We start from the raw sequence: 23,304 nt of genomic DNA, 5'->3' as shown, positions 1-23,304 counted from the left end.
TATGAATTCCCCGTGTTTAACTCAGCAGCTCCCACATCATAGTGCCAACAGTTCCCTTTTCTCACAGATTACCTAGTAATATCCTTTCCAGAGTACAGTTTGGAGAGTGTTAGGTAAGGTGATTTCTAACACTACTTTGAGCTCTAAAATATTTTGAGTTTGGTGATTAACTGTCCCTAGGACTGATTCAGACTCTGACACCCCTGGACCGAGAATTTGTCTCCTGCTACTGGCTGACCGTGTTGGCAGTGGATCGGGGTTCCATACCCCTCTCTGCCGTAACTGAAGTCTACATCGAGGTTATGGATGTCAATGACAACCCACCCCGGATGTCCAGACCCGTGTTTTACCCCTCCGTCCGGGAGGATGCACCCTTGCACACTTCTGTGCTCCAGCTAGATGCCTGGGACCTGGACTCCAGCTCCAAAGAGAAGCTGACCTTCAACATCACCAGTGGGAACCATATGGGATTCTTTGTTATTCACCCTCTCACAGGTAAGGACCTCAGAAATCTGGAGGAATAGGATTCTCTACAACAGTGCTTCTCAAAGTGTGGTCTCAGACCAGCATCATCGACAATTACGTAGGAACTTATTAGAAATTCACATTTTCAGGCCCCACCTTAAATCTACTAAATCAGAACTCAGAGTGTGGCCTAGAACTCTGTATTTTAACAAAATATCCAGGTGATTCTGATGGGTGCTAGGTCTGAGAACCACTGCCTTACAAACTCCATTTCCAAGTGGAAATAATGCATACCAACTTTCTTTCCTTGGGGTCCGGGGATGCTAGCAGGTTGCCTGGTGGTCAAGCTGGAACTATTACAGACCTCCCAGCTCTCCCAACATTTAATCATTCAAATGATGATTTTTTGAGTTGTTTCTGACATTTAAAAATTAGGAAATTCCACAAAACATTTCCAATTTCTAACTGTTCTTAAAAACAAAACAGAAGATCTGGCTCCACTGCGTCCCCATTCCCACAGGGCCACAATTGCCTGGAGGCAACAGCAGCTCCCTATGAAGAGCAGGCACATGTCCTCTGGTCTCCACAGTCCCCTCCTTTCCTGTTGCATTATTGCCAAACTTTTTCCCGAATTTATGCTACCTGCCTGGCTCTTGTTGGTGTTGGAATTTGAAAGCCAGTCCTCAGTGCTGTGTATACTTCTCCGAGGCCCCATCTTCCTCTTGGAGGATGAACATCAATCCTATTGCAGAGAAGGTTAACATACTTTTCTCTGAACCCATGATCCTATCCTCCAGCTCCAACAACTCACTGTTGGAATGCTAGAACCCTGGTGAGATTAGAGGAAGGAAAGCTAGTGGGCAGTTCCTCACTTTTAAGACAAAAGGAACTCAGGAAAAGCATGAGCCTAGGGGTCTTGGGGCAGACAGTGGGTGAGGGATACCAGTGTCTACTTGCACAGTGACATTCGTTTGGAACCTTCCCTGTTAGCCTTTGACCCAGGGAGTGAATTAGTCTTCCTCAAAGGATGCTTTCACCCAGGAAAACAGGCCTAACTAGCTCTCTACCTGGGTCCACCCTTCCCTCCCTTTTCAGAGAGGGAAGAGATCTCTCACCTAAGGCAAATATTAGCTTCTTGATGTCTTCCAAATCTCTATTCTGTTTACTGTCAACAGTTCCCTGGTATTGGGTCTGGCAAAATGCCTCAGAGGGCAGAGAAGTTCTTAGTCTTCCTGCAGTTGAGGAGAAGAAATTTTTAGCAGCATAAACATCTAAAAGTAAAATAATCAATCAGCAATGAGCCCCCAGCCCCATTATATCACTCCACTTCCCTACTTGGATACTGTGAATGGTATTCCTATGCCCTTAAGTAGAGCCAGATCCTGCTGAGTCCACACTCTTGTGTCTGGCCCCTGTTGACCTTCCTGGCTTCCTCTTGCCTCTCTCACCCTGCCATTCTCTGGTTCTAGCCACATGGCCTGCTTCAGTCCATGAGCTCTCCTGGCGCTAGGCCTTTGCACATGCCGTTCCTTCTGCCTGGAGTCTCTTCTCTCTTTTTGTCTGGCTAACTCCTGCTCTTAGCTCAGATCCCAGCCCAGCTGCTCTTTATTTGAGAATTTTTTTCTAACACTATAGTAAATCTCCCAGCACCATCTACCTGCCTCCCTTTTTTAAAACACTTATTACATAGAACATTATATTCATTTGTGTGATTATTCCATTAATTATCTATGTCCTTCACTAGACTTCACAGACTTTCTAGAAAAGAAACCTGGATTGTTTTTGCCCACTAATATCTTCAGTGACTGGAACACAATAGAATCTCAATAAATAATAGGGAAATGAATGAATGAATCTCTGCCAGCACTCGCAATCTTTTGTTAAGCCCAAGATTCATCCATTTATTCAGCTAACGTTTAAATCCATCTGCCCTTTCTAAGCACGTAAATTGTGTGCTATGGAGATATGTGAAAATAAATACAACACAATTTCAGGCCTTAAGGAATTTAGTCCCTCAGAAGCATGAAGATCGGATTATAAGAAACTACAGAACCAGTGCAGAAGAGCACATCGTTAAATTTGTGTAGATGCGATGCCGTGGCTGCTCAGAAAAGACAGGAAGCTGCACAGTGTGGCAGATCAGCAACAGCTTCACGAAGCAGGGGTATACTGAGCCGAAGGACAGGGAACACGGACAGGCAGTAATCGGGGAGGACCCACGGGCAAGAGAGCAACAGGAGCAATAGCCAGGAAGGAAAAAGCCCCAGGTCTCGTTAAAGACACAGCAAGTAGGTCAATTTCTAAAGGCATATCATTTTCAGCACTTATTAACTGTAAGTAAGATCTTGGGAGATACATAGAGACTAACTGCTCTATGTCAGAGGTTTTTCACCAGTAAAATGAAGATAAGTGTCACTATCTCCTCGGTAGTTGTGAAGATAGAATGACTTAATAGAGTGATGTGAGGAGCTCGAAAGAATGTCTGGACATGTAAGAGCTCAGTGAGTGCTGGCTGCTAGGGTCCTGAGGGAGGGCAGAAGAGGGAGAGGGGGCTGGGAAGGTATTTGGGGTAAGATGTAGACTGTAGTGGGTCGGGGTTAAAGGAGTAGAAAAATCTGGACTCCATTAGAGGTGTAACCAACAGCATTTGGAAAATTATTGGATGAGAAAAAGAAGGGGGAGGAAGGGGTTAAAAATGAACCTAAGCAGGGTAATGGGGGAAATTTTGTTTGAAGGAAAGAAATGATAAGAACTGAATCAGCTCAGTGCCCGCCTCGTGCCAGGAAGAGTCCTTAGTGGCCCTTCGCACAGCCCCATAGAGTGGCTCTGCCATGTCCTCATTCTACACAGGCTTCCTGGGAAGCCTGACAACAACCTCAGAGAGGGGATGAGGTTGATAACAGGTCAATGACCCAGGAAGCTACAGGCAGCAAGTCCAGGGACGCTGGCCCTTAGAAGGTCGGGGGAGGCGATGGTGAGAGAAAGGCAGAGAGAGAAAAGGAAAAACAGAGGGGCAGAGATGGAGAAAGAAAGTCTGAGATTCAGAGAGGCAAAGAAGGGGAAGGGAGAGAAGAAGATCTGGACGGGAAGAAAGGAGGGCGGTGAGAGAGAAACAGAGAAAGAAGAGAGACAGAAAAAGGAGGAGATGAAGGGAGAGAAGGAGCAGGGAGGAAAGCAAGGACCGAGACGGAAGGAAGACTTACTTGCCAATGCCCCCAAAGTGCCCCTGCACTCTTCTGGCGGGGGCATGGAGGGTGCCCAGATCCTGGAAGGTACTCCCCTGTTGGGCCCCTTAGCTTGGGGTTGAGTGGGTAGAGTGACCAGGGACAATAAATATGCACACTGTCCCAGAGAACTGTCTTTCTTCTCTGACTGGAAGGGCCCCTGGCTGTGGGGCTTTTCAGGATCTCTGATTCTTCCCTTGCCTGCTTTCAGTTCAGGAAGAAAAACTCAGTATGACTTGGTTCTACTGCACAAGGCAAGAACGTGTCCCTAACAGAGGGCTCGCCTCACATCTCATTCCATTTCCAGCACTGGAGGCTCCACCCCAACATGGAATCTCCTCCCCACTTCATTCCTCACTCTTCATTCCATTACCCCATTATTTAATTGCCTAAACAACAGCAAGAAGCTATTGAAAGTTTTCAGATGACCCACTGACTCCAATGAATAGCTCTGCTTTGAAGAGACCTTCCCTACCAGCTATGACCTTTCAGCCTATGGACTTGGATGCCCCCTGGGCCCCTGATAACCTCGGTCTTGACTTCCCTGATGCTTGCAGAGCACTGACACCTTCTCTCTTTTGTGGCCTCAGTTTATAGCCATAGTGCCGCAGAAAATTAAAACTAGACTTACGGATCACCAAGACCCCCTTCCTCAATTTACAGATGAGAGGAGAGGAGGGATACAAGAGTCTACTTGCTCATCCGTGCCAGCGGGTCATAGGAAGAGCTGGTACTAGGCCCCAGGTGAATGATGTAATAATAACAAAGGAGTAAAAAGCTACCACGTTGTGATTTCTCATGAGCTAAAGGCAGTGACTGTGATCCCTGCTGTAACTCCTGACAAGCTGTCGTTTTCACTCGACACCCTTCTAATGGTGAAAGTGAGAAGTAGGAAGGAACCTGCAGATGCCATCATCTCTGTTGTCCTCTCCTACTTCCTCACTCCCGCTTCTTTCTCCAGAGTTCCACTTCCCTTTAATGTTCTTGTTCTCTAAAGACCAGAAGGATTCTAGGATTCAAATGTAACTCTTGAAATCACCTCCAGTAAAGTGGCCCTACGAGCTCAGGTCTCCCTCCGACCATCTCTCCCCCAGGCCTGCTGTCCACGGCCCGGCAGCTGGACCGAGAGAACAAGGATGAACACATCCTAGAGGTGAGTAATGATGGATTTGAAAATCGCCTGAAGGAGGCCAGGCTGGAGCTGAGCCTGGCCTTAGGGCCACACGCATGTCTCCAAACACTGTGGCTGAGGAGGGTGCTAGGCTCAGGGAAAACTTGCTACTTAAGTGGAGCTCTGCTATGGTAGGTAGTGAAGACTCTTAGGGTCTTTGCTGGCTCCTTAGCACTGTGAAGGGAAAGAATTTGAAACCATGTCCAGGCTGGGCAAGAAGCACTGATTGATTAATAATGCCTGCAGTGAGTACAGGAAGAAAAAGTGATATACATGTGCTATGCGCTTGAGTCTGGTTTCCAGCCATTCCCATGATTCACAGAGAGTCATTCAAGGTCAAATACTAGGTCAGTAGCAGAGCCAGGATGAAAACCCAGACCTCTGACTTCTAGATCTGTGCTCTTTCTAGGATGTCTCTAAAATCACATAAGCATCCCTGCCTGGTGCCCATTCCAGTGAGAGGAATCGATCTTGACCAATCAGAAGGACTCTAGTTATGCCCCCTCCCGAGCCTTCCATAACTGATGAACAGGCATCTCTCTTCCACTCTTAAAGACATCAGGTGGTAGGGATACGTATTCCTCAGCAACACTGAAATAAACGTTGCTTCCTAGGCTCCCCGGCTCTGCACATTCCCTTTGTAAGAAACTAGGAAGCAACAAACTAGGAACTGGAGTTCTAGACATTGAAGTATTCTCCACAGATCAGTAGAGACATTTATCTTTAAACAGCAAAATATTTTTAAAATTCAGGACTATTTAGAGTAGAAATGTCCTGTCTAGTACTCTTGGGGTCACTGATGCATGGGACAATTTGCCTCTATGTGAAATACTCCCTGATTCTGAAATTATTTTAGTGTCTTTTCTCTCACTCCGGATTTCATGTCATGCATCGAGCTGCCAGTCTGACTCAAAAGGTACCACCCACTCCTTCATAAAAATCTTCTCATTTGTTTTTTCTAACCTCCAGTAGCTTAAAGAAACTGGAGAACAAAGCATATGAGGATTACAAGCATATAAAAAGTAAATGGTCTCCAAGAAATGGCCCATTGGCCTCCTGAAGAACCAGCTTTGGTCTAGAGCGTCTGTGACTTTGTCTTCTTCCAGTTCTTTCTGGATTCTTTCTCTGTTCTTGCTGGCTTTCCTGTGGTAAGGTTACCAGAGAGCTGAGTTCCAAGTAGGTGAGGTTAAGATAATAAAAATCACAAGCATATACCAAAGAACAGACTGGCTGACAGCTCCAGGCTGCAGAAAGCAGGGGCGGTGGTAGGGTTGCAGTGGGTGCGCCACACACAATCACTGCTTTGCTTTTGGCAACTCATGCTGGATTCTGTCCCCAGGTGACTGTGCTGGACAACGGGAAGCCCTCCTTAAGGTCCACCTCCAGGGTGGTGGTGTGCATCTTGGACGTCAATGACAATGCCCCTGTGTTTTCCCACAAGCTCTTTAATGTCCGCCTTCCAGAGAGGCCAAGCCCAGTGACCCCTGGGCCTGTGTACAGGCTCGTGGCCTCAGACCTGGATGAGGGTCTCAATGGCAGGGTCACCTACAGTATCGAAGAGACTGACAAGGAGGGCTTCAGTATCGATCCAGTGACGGGTGTGGTGTCATCCAGCAGCACCTTCACAGCCGGAGAGTACAACATCCTGACGGTGAGGGGTGGATGGAGGCTGCGGAAGGGCAGTGGCATAATCGGTTAGGGATTTCCTTAGGGCATACGGGAGGAGGGAGACACCACCAGCATGATGGAGGCAGTACTCCAAGACAGACTGGGAGCCCTAACTTCAGTCAAAGGACCAGAATTCTGGACCTTTCTCTTTGAAGGCAATAAAATCCTTGCCTGGCAAATCTGCTCTATTCTCCGAGATAAGGATTTGGTGAGAGTACAGCAGGGGCTTCGGAATCAAGATAAGCCTAGGTTCTAATCCTAGCTCTGCCATTTTATACCTGTGTGGCCTTGGACACGTCATTTAACCTCTTTGAGCCTTTATTTTATCATCTGTAAAATGAGGCTAAGAACATTTTCCTTATAGGAAGCCCATAAAGCAAAAGGCTAGGGCATGGGCTCTCATGTCAGACAGCCTAAATCCAATACAGCCTCATCGCCAGCCGGGCAGACAACCCCAGGCAGGTGAATTCACCTACGCAAAAGGGAGGTGATAATGTACCTCTCTCAGGGCCGTACTGCATATTAAATTAGATGTTGTACATATTGCTCTTAGAGCAGGGTCTTATAATAGTGAAAGCTCAATAAATTGTAGTTTATTATATTAATGGTTATTGGGAAAGGTAAAGGGGCCAGGTATGTAAAGTCTGGTTTAGGAACTAGCACACCATAAGCCTTCAGTTACAAAGTGGCTTTGATTAGATTTTCATTGCTCATGAGGTTCTTGAGCACAGGTTACATGTCTTGTTCACTACTGTGCCTACGGCAACTAGCATGGTGCCTGTTTACAGCAAGCCCTCAACTGTGTGTCTAATGAATGAATGAGTGAATGGGAAGCCAGCTCAGTCAGTCACATGGTACCTTGTTTCTTGGCTGGCCATCTGGGTCTTCTTGTTTCTTGAACCCAACCCTACAGACAAAGCCTCAATTTCAGTTTTGGCCTCTTTTCAGATCAAAGCAACAGACAGTGGGCAGGCACCACTCTCAGCCAGTGTCCGTCTACACATCGAGTGGATCCCCCAGCCCCGGCCCTCCTCCATCCCAATGGCCTTTGACGAGCCCCTCTACAGCTTTACAGTCATGGAGACAGACCCCGTAAACCACATGGTGGGAGTCATCAGTGTCGAGGGCCGACCCGGCCTCTTCTGGTTCAACATCTCAGGTGAGGGCCCAAGGAGGACCAGCCCCTCTCATCCTTATAGACCAGCTCTAGTCCTCATGGCATGATCTTTCTGAGCCCTCTCAAGGTCATGCTCCCTGGCAGCCCCTCTTTTGACCATGAGTGGTGATTGCTTCTTCCCTGGTTCTCTGGGGCAGCGAGTAGTAAAAGCACCACTTCTGCCAAACTTTCCTTCCAAACTGGTTATCACCTCAGGTGGAACCTCCATGGTCTGAGTTAGATAGTACTTCAGTTATCCCAAATGCCTCGGAGATTTAAGAGGGTGGTCCAGGGAGACTCAGAAGAAAAAGTACAAGTTTTGTGTTTCCTCTTCTGCTTCCATGTGAAAATCAGTGTAGAGCTGACTTCACTGACCACAAGCCTGAGGCCAGCTATACCCTGGGGCCATGCTTAATTTTTTAGTTCCAGGTTCCATCCTCAAGATCAGGGGACAGTATCCGTTCTCATTATGGGAGACACTTGGGTCCAAGCTCTAATGGCCTTCTCTGAAATTCCTTTCTGTCTCTAAACCAAGATTTTGTTAAAACATCTAGGGGGTGGGGGTGGTCACAGACCCCTCTGGGAATTGATGAACATTTAGGCCCTCTTCCCAGAAAGTTGCACGCATAAACACACAAACATAAATTTACATACAAATTTAGGTGTTTCGTAGACTCTCTAAAACCCAGCCAGGGATTCCAGGTTAAGAATCTCTAATGTAAGAGTTTTGGCACCACATGAACCATGGATTCCTGTTATAGTTTTCCAGCCTGGTTCAGAGATTGGATATGCATTCGTCCTAAGTTTTCGACTTCCTGAATTTACATATAGTTCTGATTCACTGCTCTTTTTCACTGTTTGGCTCTTTTTCTTTTATACAAAATTAATACACGTACTCTAAAGAACATTTAGAAAACACAAATGAGTGCAGAGAAGAGACTAAAAATCACCTAAACTCCCACTAATCAGAAGCGAATCCACTGTTACAATTTAGATGTGTTTCCTTCTGGTCACTTTTTTTCTCTCTCTCTCTCTCTCTCACACACACACACACACACATACACACTCTCTCTCTCTCTCTCTCTCTGTTATATTAAAATATTGTTTTCTAACTTTTAAAAATATATGTGAACATATTTCCATGTCACTAAACAGAACTCTATTTAGTAGACATTTAAAGAGCTGTATGATAATTCTAAGTTTTGGATTCTTATAGTTCATTAAATCAATTCCCTCTTGTTGAGTTATTCTCATTTTTTTCCTGTGTATAGGCACCTTTAGACCATGCAAACTGCCTATAAGCCACGAAATAGACCACTATTACTTCTGCATGTTTCAATTCTAGTAGCAAAATACATTCTGTGGCTAATTTTGGTCTTCCTCTGGGACTCTTCAGTCTTTATAAATTGACCTTTTTCTGTATCATCACTCGGATCTCAATAATGATTTGACAATACTTAACAAGATAAATTACAGCTTTTGCAACCCCTGGGAGATAAATTTCAGCCCGTCACAGATATCATACTATTTCTGAACAGTCTTAGAATCCTTGATTCAAGTTCTTCCTTAAATGCTCACAGACCCTCCAACCAAGATTAGCACATACTACCACCTCCCATAAATCTGCCAGCCAAACCCCACATTGTGCTCCTGCTAAGTCACTGAGGTTGTGTGCGCTTCCTCCCAACTCACACTCCAGGTGGGGACAAAGACATGGACTTTGACATTGAGAAGACCACGGGCAGCATTGTCATCGCCAAGCCTCTCGATACGAGGAGGAAGTCGAGTTATAATTTGACCGTGGAGGTGACCGATGGATCTCACACTATTGCCACTCAGGTTAGAGGCATCAGCTGGGGAACCCCAAGGTGAAAGAGGATGAGAGGCCTTCTTGGTTGGAATGAGTGCTGAGTTAGAATCAAGATTCTGCATCCCAGTCTTATCTGATCCATTCTCTGCTTCTGCAATCTTGAAAGGATTCTTGTTCCCACTGGGGATCTCTGTATAATGAGGGAGTTTATCTAAATTAGCGGTTTTCAATTAAAGATAGAGTACCACAGGGATGAAGAATGATGGTCAGGCAAGGGGGCCTTTGGATTTCTACTCTGGCTTTAATCAGAGTTTTATCTGTTTCATATATTGCGACTTTACACGAAATTTCATTTGAAAAGGTCATTTAACAAAAATTCTGATTGTGTACTATCTGAAAGTCTTGTGATTTTGAAAATTTTATCATTGATTCAACACTTACTTGTTGAGAGCTGTGCACCAGGCATTGTGCTAGGCACATATATTATGATGGAGAATCAGACAGACAAGGTCCTTGACCCCCTGGAGTTTACGGTCTACCTTCTCTCTCACTAACCTACCTAGGTCTATATCTTCATGATTGCCAACATTAACCATCATCGGCCCCAGTTTCTGGAAGCTCATTATGAGGTCAGAGTTCCCCAAGACACACTGCCTGGGGTTGAGCTCCTCCAAGTCCAGGCCACGGATCAAGACAAAGGCAAAGGCCTCATCTACACTATACATGGCAGCCAAGACCCAGAAAGTGCCAGTCTCTTCCAGTTGGACCCAAGCAGTGGTGTTCTGGTAACTGTGGGGAAATTGGACCTGGGCTCAGGGCCCTCCCAGCACATGCTGACAGTTATGGTGAGTTCACTGAAAAATCAGGTGAGGATGTACTTGCATGTAACTGTGTGGGAGTGGATGCTTGGAGGCATGCTGAAAGTTCCCTTTCCCCTGATGGGCCAGGTGTACTGATGTTCATAATGATAATCCATGAGATGAGTTGTGACATTTCATATCCTGCCAGAGGTACCTTCCATAAAGGATGCCTGGGAGTGAAGAAAGAGATGGGACAGCTGCCAAGAGAATTCCAGCAACCTTGAACTTGCTCCAAATATCTCCCAACAGTTCTCTCCCTGCTCTGTGACTGCATGATCACAATGTGGATTCACATAGTGTCAGAGCTGGGAGGGACCCAGAGACCATTCCACCAAGAGCAAACACTTATGATCAGAGGAGCTAGTTACATAGAGCACAAAATTTAAGGAGGACTCACTCTCAGAGTCTTGTGCCTGCACTTGAATAACTCGGAGAGTGAGCGCCTCCTCCTTAAATTTACGCCCTACATGCCTCATTCACCTCACTCTAGTCCAAGCCTTGATCCTATCCATTTTTCTTATCTTATGCCTGAAGTCCATAGAAGAAGAGAGATGTGCTCAAAATCATGCAGGAACCAGAATCAGAGTCCAGCCTTCCTGACTCAAGGTTCAGGGTTCTTATATATTTATCATCTTCTGGGCACATTAACATATATTAAAGGCTCTGAGAAGTCCTGCGCAAATAAAACTAACTTCATTTAATTCAGCACTGCCTAAATTTACTTAATCATAGAATGTTTTTCCCTTCCTTGTGTATTATGTTAACATCCTAAGAGTTAATATTCTCTGAGAACTAATTTGGAAAATACTATTTCTCTGTTTACTTCTTCCTTTCTCTCAAAGTGGAATTACACATTAAAATAGCTAAGCCTAATAATCAATAATTAATAAACTTATTTTAAAAGGAAAAAAAGCATAAATGAGAGCAAAATTTAAAGGAATACAGAGAGTTACAATTGGGTACAATTTCTCATTGGCATTCTATTTCATTGACCTTAATCTAACACTGCCTCTTCCCATTCCATCTGCTGCTCACCCCACTGCCCTTTTGGGCTCATAGGTCAGAGACCAGGAGATGCCCATCAAGAGGAACTTTGTGTGGGTGTCCATTCAGGTGGAGGATGGAAACCTCCACCCACCCCGCTTCACCCAGCTCCACTATGAGACAAATATTCCTGACACCACAGCCCTTGACACAGAGCTGCTCCAAGTCCGAGCCATGGATAGTGACCGGGGAGTCAATGCTGAGGTCCACTACTCCTTTCTGAAAGGTGAGAGGCCTGGCTATGAGTCCAGAGCATGGGAGAAGGGGCTTTAGTAATAAGGAAAAGCACCAAAGCCATATATTTGCAAGTTAATCAAGGGTTAAGCTTTCTAAGCTTTGGTGAATTATCATTCTAGAGCCATTCCCTAGGATTATAATCATCTAAGTAATATAATTCCAAAGATGGTAAGAGCAACACTAAGGGACTACTCGTGTTATGGGAGATTTCACATGTATATTATATAAACCCATCAAAAACAATACACATAGAGAATGCTTATGAAGTTTATGCAACATTTTAAAATGTAATCTTTGTGCCTGTATAAGAGAAGGACCTATAAATACTTTAAAAGATGTATGGCATAGTTTTAGAAGTAATTTTAATTTTCTGCTAAGAATACATCATGATTTTGTATCTGTTATATAGTTTTCTTCATTTCAAAAATGAGATAACATTACTTGTGCCAGAAAGTCTTTGTAAAGATTAAAAGAGAAAACGTATATTAATATATGTTGTAAACTGTAGATTATACAAATGCCAGAGGTTATTGCTATCATTGATAAGTGTTAATTATAGGTAATTAATGTAACAAAGTGCTAATATCTAGTTTCCCACTAATTTTTAATGTTTGATAATTCATATTTAATTATTATCTTTAATAATAATTAATACTTCAGAGAGCTGGATGCTCTGGAGGGACAGAGATGAACATGACTTGCTCTCTATCTTAATAGAGCATAATATTTGTTTATTGCTTATCAGTATCTCATATACTTTCAGGAAATCAGAGCTTTTTAAAATATTTTCTTTTTTGAAAAAAACAGAAATTGTTATCCTTGAAGAACAATACTACACATTATAACCCATTAATTGCTTACTTTTTATGATTTATGAAGTTTAATAACATCTTTTATCTCATTTTATCTCATTGACAACCCTGATGATGGAGGTACTAATTTTATTTTATAGATAAGATTTACTTTAAAATATTCTTCTGATTATAGAAGTAACGCATGTTCATTTTTAAAACATAGAAAACACAGAAAAGTATAAAGAAGAAAACAGCACTCAGCCATAGTTTTTCTAACACTTGCTACTCTTCGGTTTTACTAAAGAGGAAAATAGGTCTCAGGCTCAGACCCTTTAGCAAGCACTGATTTTATCCAAATTTTAATAAGACGTTTTCCATTGACTTGTTTTTATGGTAACCTCTGATTTGTGGCAAGCAATAATGATTTTCTTTTTCAAGTAGCAATATAAAGTTGCCTGTTGAAATATTTTAAAATCGAAAAATGAACTAATTTAAAGGAAAATATCCATTAAGTAATAATGTAAAATAGTATAGGTAGTGGCTGGATATAGAAAAAATTATAAAGGCAGTGTGAGAATGCCCAAAATTTAGGAAATTCAGGTGTGGTGGAAATGGCGTTTGATCAGGAGCCTCAAGATCTGGGTCTATCCAGTCCCTCCTCACTTTATTCCTTGCCACTCACTCCCCAAGCCTGACAAGGACTTTCCCACACTATATGGGGAATAGACAAGGTGGTTTTTAAAGTCCCTACCAATTTCAACAATTTATGAGTCTATTTTATAATTTTCATCTTCCGAATATATAAACAAAGGTATTAAAAGTTAACAAAGGTATTAAAAGTTATGTAAAGGATGGTTAAAAATTCTGTATACAGTAACTAAAGCTTTTCCTATAAAAGGCATCACTGAAATACATGGTGGAATGTGCTTTTTCTATAAAGTATAAGTCTCTTTTCTTTGTTTCAAAGACCGACTGCAGCTTTGGTTTGTAGCTTCAAGTTGTGACCCAAAGACTTAGTGATCATTGAAACTGCCATTTATGGAGCACCTACTATGTGCACCCTGTAAGGAATTTTATAAAATATATAACTACCCTACACGCTATATCATAACTAAATCCAGGGTTGCGTGGGATGTGAATTTTGCCATGTCCAAGTTTTTTGGCTTCTTTACTAATCTAGAAAGCCTAGTTGGTACCTCTTGAGGATGTGATAAACTTCAGTTTGTCTTGTCTTTTGTTTCAGGGAACAACGAGGGTTTCTTCAACATAAATACCCTACTAGGCATCATCACTCTAGCCCAGAAACTTGATCAGGCAAAGCATGCACGGTATACTCTGACAGTGAAGGCAGAAGATCAAGGCTCCCCACGGTGGCATGACCTGGCTACAGTGATCATTCATGTCTACCCCTCAGAGAGCAGCGCCCCCATCTTTTCAAAAGCTGAGTACTTTGTAGAGATTCCTGAATCAATCCCCATTGGTTCCCCGATTCTCCTTGTCTCAGCTGCAAGCTCCTCTGAAGTCACCTTTGAGTTAAGAGAGGGAAACAAGGATGGTGTATTCTCCATGAACTCGTATTCTGGTCTCATTTCCACCCAGAAGAACTTGGACCATGAGAAAATTTCATCTTACCAGCTGAAAATCCGAGGTAGCAATATGGCGGGAGCATTTACTGATGTCACAGTTCTTGTTTACATCATTGACGAAAATGACAATGCTCCCATGTTCTTAAAGTCGACTTTTGTGGGCCAAATTAGTGAAGCAGCTCCACTGTACAGCATGATCATGGATGAAAAAAACAACCCCTTTGTGATTCGTGCCTCTGACAATGACAAAGAAGCTAATTCCTTGTTGGTTTATGAACTTTTAGACCAAGAGGCCTTGAAGTATGTCAAAATTGATCCCAGCATGGGAACACTATCCATCATATCAGAGATGGATTACGAGAGCATGCCCTCTTTGCAATTCAGCATCTATGTCCATGACCAAGGAAGCCCCATCTTATTTGCACCCAGGTCTGCCCAGGTCATCATCTATATTAGAGATGTAAATGACTCTCCTCCCAGGTTCTCAGACCAAATATATGAAGTAACAGTAGTGAAGCCCATCCATCGGGGTATGGATCTCCTTGAGGTGTGGGCCAGTGACGATGACTCGGAAGTCAATTATAGCATCAAAACAGGCAATGCTGATGAAGCTGTTGCTATCCATCCCATCAATGGTCGCATATCTGTATTGAATCCCGTTCTCCTGGGACACTCTCGGGAACTCACCATCAGGGCTTCTGATGGCCTGTACCAAGATACTGCACTGGTAAAAATTTCTTTGACACAAGCTCTTAACACAAGTTTACAGTTTGACCAGGATGTCTACAGGGCAACAGTGAAAGAGAATTTGCGAGATAGAAAGGCATTGGTGATTCTTGGTGTCCAGGGAAATCATTTGAATGACACTCTTTACTACTTCCTCTTAAATGGCACAGATATGTTTTGTATGGTCAAGTCAGCAGGCGTGTTGCAGACGAGAGGTGTAGCATTTGACCGAGAACAGCAGGACACTCATGAGGTGGCAGTGGAATTGAGGGACAATCGGACCCCTCAGCGGGTGGCTCAGGCTCTGGTCAGAGTCTCTATTGAGGATGTCAATGACAATCATCCCGAATTTAAGCATCTGCCTTATTACACAATCATCCAAGATGGCACAGAGCCAGGGGATGTCCTCTTTCAGGTATCTGCCACTGACCAAGACTTGGGGGTAAATGGTGCTGTCACATATGCATTTGCAGAAGATTATACATATTTTCGAATTGACCCATATCTTGGGGACATATCACTGAAGAAACCCTTTGATTATCAAGCTTTAAATAAGTATCACCTCAAAGTCATTGCTCGGGATGGAGGAACCCCATCCCTCCAGACCAAGGAAGAGGTACTTGTCATCGTAAGAAATAAATCCAACCCACTGTTTCAGAGTCCTTATTATAAAGTCAGAGTGCCTGAAAATATCACACTCTATACCCCAATTCTCCACACCCAGGCCCGGAGTCCAGAAGGACACCGTCTCATCTACAACATTGTGGAAGAAGAGCCTTTGATGCTGTTCACCATTGACTTTAAGACTGGTGTTCTAACAGTAACAGGCCCTTTGGACTATGAGTCTAAGACCAAACATGTGTTCACAGTCAGAGCCACAGACACAGCTCTGGGATCATTTTCTGTAGCCATAGTGGAAGTCCTGGTGGAGGACGTCAATGATAATCCTCCCACTTTCTCCCAATTGGTCTACACCACATCAGTCTCAGAAGGCTTGCCTGCTCAGACTCCTGTGATCCAACTGTTGGCTTCTGACCAGGACTCAGGGCAGAACCGTGATGTCTCCTATCAGATCATAGAAGATGGCTCAGATGTTTCCAAATTCTTCCAGATCAATGGGAGCACAGGGGAGATGTCCACAGTTAAAGAGCTGGATTATGAAGCCCAACAGCACTTTCATGTGAAGGTCAGGGCCATGGATAGAGGAGACCCCCCACTCACTGGTGAAACCCTTGTGGTTGTCGGTGTGTCTGACATCAATGACAACCCTCCAGAGTTCAGGCAACCTCAGTATGAAGCCAATGTCAGTGAGCTAGCAACCTGTGGACACCTAGTTCTCAAAGTTCAAGCTCTTGATCCCGACAGCATGGACACCCCCCACCTAGAGTACCTGATTCTTTCTGGCAATCAGGACCGGCACTTCTCCATTAACAGCTCATCAGGAATAATTTCTATGCTGAACCTTTGCAAAAGGCACCTGGACTCTTCTTACAATTTGAGAGTAGGTGCTTCCGATGGGGTCTTCCGAGCAACTGTGCCTGTGTATATCAACACTACAAATGCCAACAAGTACAGCCCAGAGTTCCAGCAGCATGTTTATGAGGCAGAATTAGCAGAGAATGCAAAGGTAGGAACCAAGGTGATTGAGTTGCTAGCCATAGACAAAGATAGTGGTCCCTATGGTACTGTAGAATATACCATCATCAATAAACTAGCAGGTGAGAAGTTCTCCATAAACCCCCTTGGCCAGATCACCACTCTGCAGAAACTGGATCGGGAAAATTCAACAGAAAGAGTCATTGCTATTAAGGTCATGGCTCAGGATGGAGGAGGAAGAGTGGCCTTCTGCACTGTGAAGATCATCCTCACAGATGAAAATGACAATGCCCCACAGTTCAAAGCCTCTGAGTACACAGTGTCCGTCCAGTCCAATGTCAGTAAAGACTCCCCAGTTATCCAGGTGCTGGCCTATGACGCCGATGAAGGTCGAAATGCCGATGTCACCTACTCAGTGGACTCGATCGAGGACTTGGATGAAGAGATCATTGAAATCAACCCAACCACTGGTGTTGTCAAGGTGAAAGAGAGCCTGGTGGGATTGGAAAATCGAGCCTTTGACTTAAAAATCAAAGCCCAAGATGGGGGTCCTCCTCACTGGAACTCTCTAGTGCTGTTACGACTTCAGGTGGTTGATAACGAAGTATCCTTGCCCAAATTTTCTGAACCTCTGTATAGTTTCTCTGTATCTGAGGACCTTTCAGAAGGGTCTGAAATTGGTTCTGTTAAAGCAGTGGCAGCTCAAGATCCAGTCATCTATAGTCTGGTGAAGGGCACCACACCAGAGAGCAACAGGGATGGTGTCTTCTCCTTGGACCGAAACACAGGGGCTCTAAAGGTGAGGAAGGCCATGGACTATGAGTCCACCAAATGGTACCAGATTGATTTGATGGCACATTGCCCTCATAACGACACTTACTTGGTTTCCTTGGTGACTGTCAACATCCAAGTGAAGGATGTCAATGATAATAGGCCTATATTTGAGGCTGATCCATATAAGGCTGTCCTCACTGAGAATATGCCAGTGGGGACCTCAGTCATACAAGTGACTGCCAATGACCAGGACACTGGAAATGATGGCCAAGTGAGTTACAGGCTGCCAGTGGACCCTGATAGCAATATCCATGAGCTCTTTGCCATTGACAGTGAGACTGGCTGGATCACTACACTCCAGGAACTTGACTGTGAGACCCGCCAGACCTACCACTTTTATGTGATGGCCTATGACAATGGCCGGACCATCCAGCTATCTTCTCAGGTCCTGGTAGAAGTTTCCATTACAGATGAGAATGACAATGCTCCCCAATTTGCTTCTGAAGACTACAGAGGATCTGTGGTTGAGAATAGTGAACCTGGTGAACCTGTGGCCACTCTCAAAACCTTTGATGCTGATATATCTGAGCAGAACAGACAGGTCACCTGCTACATCACAGGTAAGGATACCTGTCTCAGAATGGAGGCATTGGGGTATATTGAAAAGCGTTCAGTAAGAGGCACCCTAAGACATAGGTTTAAGACCTGGCTCTGCCACTTATTAACAGTGTGACCTTAGGTAAATCACTGAACCTCCCAGAACCTCAATTGCTCCATCTATAGACTTGGCATGCCTGTTCTCATTCACCAGGGATACTGGTAAAATCTAACTTGAAAAAGTTTTGAGAGCTCCCTATAACTTGGAAAGTGCTTTGCAAAGAGGATCTCTTATGACTTTAGGTGGAGTAGATAGAACATAAGGGAGATACTGTAACTGTTCTCAGCTTCTGGGAGATGCAGAAGGCATCAACAGTTATGTGATCCGTGAAAACTCTGTCAAGTGACTGTCCTTTAGAGTAGTATCTTGCCGAGAGCAAGTTGTGGGTGGTAGAAAATGCTTTTTAGTCAATCATAGAACCTAAGTGTTGAAGTGAAAACATTTCCTTAGATATGATTCCAGCCCAATCCCCTCATTTCACACACGTGAGAACCAAAACCCAGATAGAGGGAGAAACTCACACTGCAAACTTCTGTCAGGGCTGGGATTAAAATCACACTCTGCCATCTGCTTTCTTCAGTGGATACCTACTGCAAACCTAAATTACCCCAATTCCTGTCCAATGGCTGAAAAAGCCAACCAATGGCAAAAAGAGTATTTGATTCTCAGTGTTTCTTCCTCCGTCTTCAAGGTGCCATGTCATCCTGTTCCCATAGACATGGTTCCTATCACATCCGTCTACAGGAGAGTTAATGAACCTAAAGTTCCAACTAAGAATCATAAAATCCTGAAGTCAGATCCTGGATCAGAGCTGTTCGAAATATGGAGTCTTAGGGAAATAGAATCTCATCATCTTATAGTATCAGACTGTTAAAAATACAAAAGTCTTAAAATCTCTGAGTAATAAAATAATGTCAATGTGTCATCAACTCTTAGAATAGCTGAATCTTGGAACTCTCGAATCTTGGAATCTCAGAAATCCATCTCCCCTACCAGTGCCTGGTGTCAAGGAAAGATGACTAGAAGCAAACCTGCTGATCATCTGACTCTCCACTTAGTCTGTGTCCTCAATTGTAAACTAAGACCTCAGAGAGTTTAGTGTTGTTGATCACTTTCCACCCCTCCATTGTTGAATAGATACTAAAAAAAGTTCTTGTATAGAATTAAAATTTGCTTCCCTTTAACTTCCTCCAACTTCTTCCAAGGCACGAAAAATAAGAAACCTGTCCCTCGGCCACATATTTTGGAGCGGTGCTTCTTGCAGTGATGATTTGAAGTCGAAAGACACAGCTGTGCTTCAGAATACCAAATAACTGACTCAGTGTAGAGCAGTTGGTCCCTAGTCAAGGGAGGAAAATTTTGTCTTTCCCAGCAATCCTAAAAGTGTCAGGTGGGCCGCCACTTGTGGTACAAGACCTGGTTCATTCCTGTTGCTCAGCTTCTGGAATCTCTGTCTCACGATTTTAGACGGAGACCCCTTGGGCCAGTTTGGCATCAGCCAAGTTGGAGATGAATGGAGGATTTTCTCGAGGAAGACCCTAGACCGTGAGGACATGGCCAAGTACTTGCTCAGAATCACAGCTTCAGATGGCAAGTTCCAGGTTGCGGTCATTGTGGAGATCTTCGTCCTGGACATCAATGATAACAGCCCTCAGTGCTCACAGGTGAGAGCCTGGTGGGGTGGGGCGGGGGGCAGTGGAAGCAAGGAAGCTGGAGCGAAGGGCAAGAGGAAGGAGAAGGACTCAGGGGACTATCTCTTAGGCTGGCCATTATTGACCACACCTGTCTTGCTTCTCCTCAGCTGGCCTCAGACTAGTGCCTTGGGCAGGGTCATTCTAGGTAATTCTTTGGCCTCCCCATAGGGATGTCACCAAGCTCTTTAGGACCCCTGGTTCATACCTCTCCCCTAAAACCCCTACAAAGGCCCATTTCTCTGCAAAACATACCCAGAAGTAAATTAACTTTTTCATTCTCCAAACACAGTCTGCCATGCCCAATGGGAAACTCCCTCCACGGCTCAGCTTGTTAGCATGGATCATTACCAAATATATCCATAGAGGCCTGCCCCCATGCAGGGACACCCTGCACTGCCCTCAGGCCCACATATGCGTATCCCCACATCTGCATGGGTAATACAGACCAACACAGATACCCTCCTCCAGGTTGTCCGTATTTACAAACATGTAGACAGGGCAGTTACATTTTACATAATGGATACTTCCCTCACAGCCTCATATAATTCAACCCTAAATTTCCCATGGTGTATGTGTGTGTGTCCATCTTTCCTCTCCAATCTCTCTCTGTTTCTGTCTCCCTGTCACTTTGCCTCTCTCTAGACCTAAGTGTAACTCCCTCAACTTCCCTCTTCTTTGTCTTCCATCTTCAGCTTCTCTATAGTGGCAAAGTCAGTGAAGATATAGCTCCAGGACACTTCATTTTGAAAGTTTCTGCAACAGACCTGGATTCTGATACCAATGCTCAGATCACGTATTCCCTGCACGGCCCTGGAGCAGATGAATTTAAACTAGATCCACATACAGGTGGGTTTCCTGAGCTGCAGGATTGAGCCAAGAACTTATTTACTGAATAACAAGTGCCCAGTACTATGGTAGGTTCCTTGGGGGAAGAAACAGGAATTCACTTATCCATCCATCCATCCATCCACTCCGCAAACATATATTGGCACTATGTGCTAAGCATTGCACTAGATGCTGGGGACATAATCAATAGGCTAATAAGACAAGATTGGCCTTTATAATCTAGTAGAAAAGGCAGTCACTGAATCAGTGGTTTAAATGTACTGAGTTAAGAAAAAATGCAGAAGTTTAAGAGGAGTTTTGATGAGAGAACTTGATTTAGGCATAGGAGTGGGATTAAGTAAAACCTCCCTGAAGAAAGACATTTTATGTGAGGCTTGAGGACATATAAGAGTTAGCCAGGGTAGATGAAGGAGTAATAAGTAATAGGAATAAACATTCGAGGCAGGAGAATTTATACAAGGACCTTGTTTTGGAAAAGAGTGTGCACATCAGGACCTGATGGAAGGCCAAAAACTGATGCACAGAATAGAAGGAGAGAGGGCAAAGGATGAGACCCCCAGGATGGGGGAGCCAAATCCCATGTTTAGAGCCTCTGATGAATTTAGGCAGGTGAGCATCAAGGTCAAAGATAAAATCTCAAGATGCATATTCTGCAGACTAGGGGTAAAACTTCATAGGATTGTTATAAGGATCAGAGATAAAGCTTGCGGAAGCCTAGCCCAGGTCTGGCACATAATAAGAGTTCGATAGATGTGGTTGCCATTGTCATTTTCAACAGTTAAGGGACAAAGCAGAGAGCAGGAAGCAGACAGCCCTGCAGGACAGACCACGAATACCTGGGAGAGGTTGGGCTGTGAGAGTCTGGTGGGTGGGTGGGTCTACTTCCTTTGGAAGAACAGCCCACAGAGATGGGATCCCTATTCTGATGCTGTAGGGGAGGACGTGGGGATGGACAGCACAGAAGGCCCTGGGCACGGAGGGCCAGCTACCAACACTTGGCTCGGAACCAGTAGCCTTGGAGATTCCTGAGCAGGGAGGTGGCAGGTGAGAGTAGTGTCCCAGGAAGCTGACTGGATAGACAGGAGATAACATTGTCCTTCCTGACCCCAGTGTGGGCATGCTGAGTCATCCCAGGTGGGTTACCTGATCGCTCTCTGCTGCTGTTTGTTCAGCTGCAGGGTAACAGTGGGGCCTTAAAAAATGGGTGGTTTCTCTGAATATGGAAATGATACATGCTCATTGTGCAAAAATTCAAACAATGTAGGTGCAAACTATGCAGAAATTGGAAAGTCTGAACAATAAGCAGCCCCTCCCCCAAAGATAAGCACTCTTGGTATATATTCTATCTGACTTATTTTCCACACAGCTCCAAAATCTCTATATAGAATATTTTGTGACTGCTTTTTTTCACATAGCAATATCTTAGAGAAATTAGCAAGGCAGTAAATAAAGCTTTATTATAATTCCTTCTTGGTTGCAGAGTATTTTATTGTATGGCTAAATCATAATATATTTAACCAGTCCTTTTTTGAAAAACATAGGGGATGTTTTCAATATGATGCTGTTATAAACAATTATGCAGAGAATATCTGTTGGGTTGATTATTCTATAGGATGTATTCCTAGCATTGTGGGCCAAAGGATAAATACATTTTATGTGTTGTTAGAAATTGCCTAAATGTTCTTTAAAAATGTTGTGCCTCTTTGTACTTTGTTGGCGTGGATCTCAGATTGATGATGTGGTGCTGGAATGAGTTTGCGAGAATTAGGGAAGTGAGCGGGTGCAGGGGATAGAGGCTGAGCTTCTTCCCTAACCATACATACGCAGGACTGACTTCTTTTCTCTGGGACAAAACTCTGTGAGGTTGGCTTTGTCTCTTACAGATATCTAGAAGGCATGTACTGGGATCCCATCGCCCAGAAAAAGCTCACTTGTTGTCATTTCTCTGGCCAGGGGAGCTGACTACACTCACAGCCCTAGACCGAGAGAGGAAGGATATCTACAGCCTTGTTGCCAAGGCAACGGATGGAGGGGGCCAGTCTTGCCAGGCAGATGTGACCCTCCACGTGGAGGATGTGAATGACAACGCCCCCCGGTTCTTCCCCAGTCACTGTGCTGTGGCTGTCTTCGACAACACAACGGTGAAGACCCCCGTGGCGGTGGTATTGGCCCGGGATCCTGATCAAGGTGAGAATAAGGATTGGAAGCCATTTGCTCACAGGGTCACCTTGGGCAAAGGTTTGGCTCTGGGACTGGTAAGTCTGTGGACACTTAAGAGTAAAAAATGTTTGTCCACAAACTCCATACCGACGTGCAATGTGACAAAAGATTTTGGCACTCTTTTGAGGCCGAGACAGGGCACTTCAGCCTCATTGTTTCTCATTGCCGCTTATACCTAGAGCCCTTTCAAACCTGTCTTGTCTTTTAATCCCAAGGACATTTCAAATACAAACATTTAATCTGAAATACAACAATCAGAAATATTCAACTGATTAATTTGCCACAAGAAAGAAATTTTGGGCATGTACTCCATTAAGCCTTTTAAATTCCTTGATCAATTTTCTATACAATGAAGTGGAATCATTTTCAATATTTTACATTTTAACTTTAATTATATCATTTTCATTAGGGTTAATTCTAATTAGGGTTAATTTACAAAGCAAATTTGATTCATCCGGGGGTATTTGTTCTATATTATACCAATTATATCTTCTGCCATCATTAAGTGTTTTTATTGTAGTTTATATACACACATACACACACATATATGACATGTACATATGTCTGTATAAGTGTGTGTGTCCAATTTTCTTGAGTCAAATTTTATAATTGAGGTAGGGTAAAAAATGCCCTCAGGTCAAAATAGCTAGATCAATGTAGGATATGACAATGATTACAATGATGATAAAAGTGAGATCAAAATACCCTGCTCTGACACCAGCAAAGTAAATTTAAGACTTCCTAGAGGAAGTGAGTTTTAGCTTGTCAGTGAAGA

The 23,304-nt window shown here is 43.9% G+C and overlaps 2 protein-coding genes across 5 annotated transcripts in view; one reads left to right on the top strand and one right to left on the bottom strand.

Annotated features, from left to right (window-relative positions):
• Positions 1-23,304, bottom strand: part of SLC36A1 (solute carrier family 36 member 1) — a 265,469-nt gene that overhangs the window by 166,175 nt on the left and 75,990 nt on the right. The gene's annotated exons all lie outside the window — the stretch shown is intronic.
• The window catches only part of FAT2 (FAT atypical cadherin 2), a 72,715-nt gene that overhangs the window by 25,229 nt on the left and 24,182 nt on the right, over positions 1-23,304 (top strand). The window contains exons 3-13 of the mRNA XM_039836655.1: positions 181-495; positions 4,784-4,842; positions 6,200-6,511; positions 7,477-7,687; positions 9,384-9,523; positions 10,058-10,339; positions 11,414-11,624; positions 13,673-17,731; positions 19,237-19,433; positions 20,156-20,309; positions 22,263-22,496. Of these exons, the coding sequence (XP_039692589.1) occupies positions 181-495; positions 4,784-4,842; positions 6,200-6,511; positions 7,477-7,687; positions 9,384-9,523; positions 10,058-10,339; positions 11,414-11,624; positions 13,673-17,731; positions 19,237-19,433; positions 20,156-20,309; positions 22,263-22,496 (6,174 nt within the window). The remainder of the gene's footprint in view (positions 1-180; positions 496-4,783; positions 4,843-6,199; positions 6,512-7,476; positions 7,688-9,383; positions 9,524-10,057; positions 10,340-11,413; positions 11,625-13,672; positions 17,732-19,236; positions 19,434-20,155; positions 20,310-22,262; positions 22,497-23,304) is intronic.

The sequence above is a fragment of the Pteropus medius genome, unplaced genomic scaffold, assembly GCF_902729225.1.
Source record: "Pteropus medius unplaced genomic scaffold, Ma_sr-lr_union100, whole genome shotgun sequence".
Classification (NCBI taxonomy): domain Eukaryota; kingdom Metazoa; phylum Chordata; class Mammalia; order Chiroptera; family Pteropodidae; genus Pteropus; species Pteropus medius.
The sequence above is the reverse complement of the archived record's forward strand: the minus strand, read 5'-3'. Positions and strand labels throughout refer to the sequence as shown.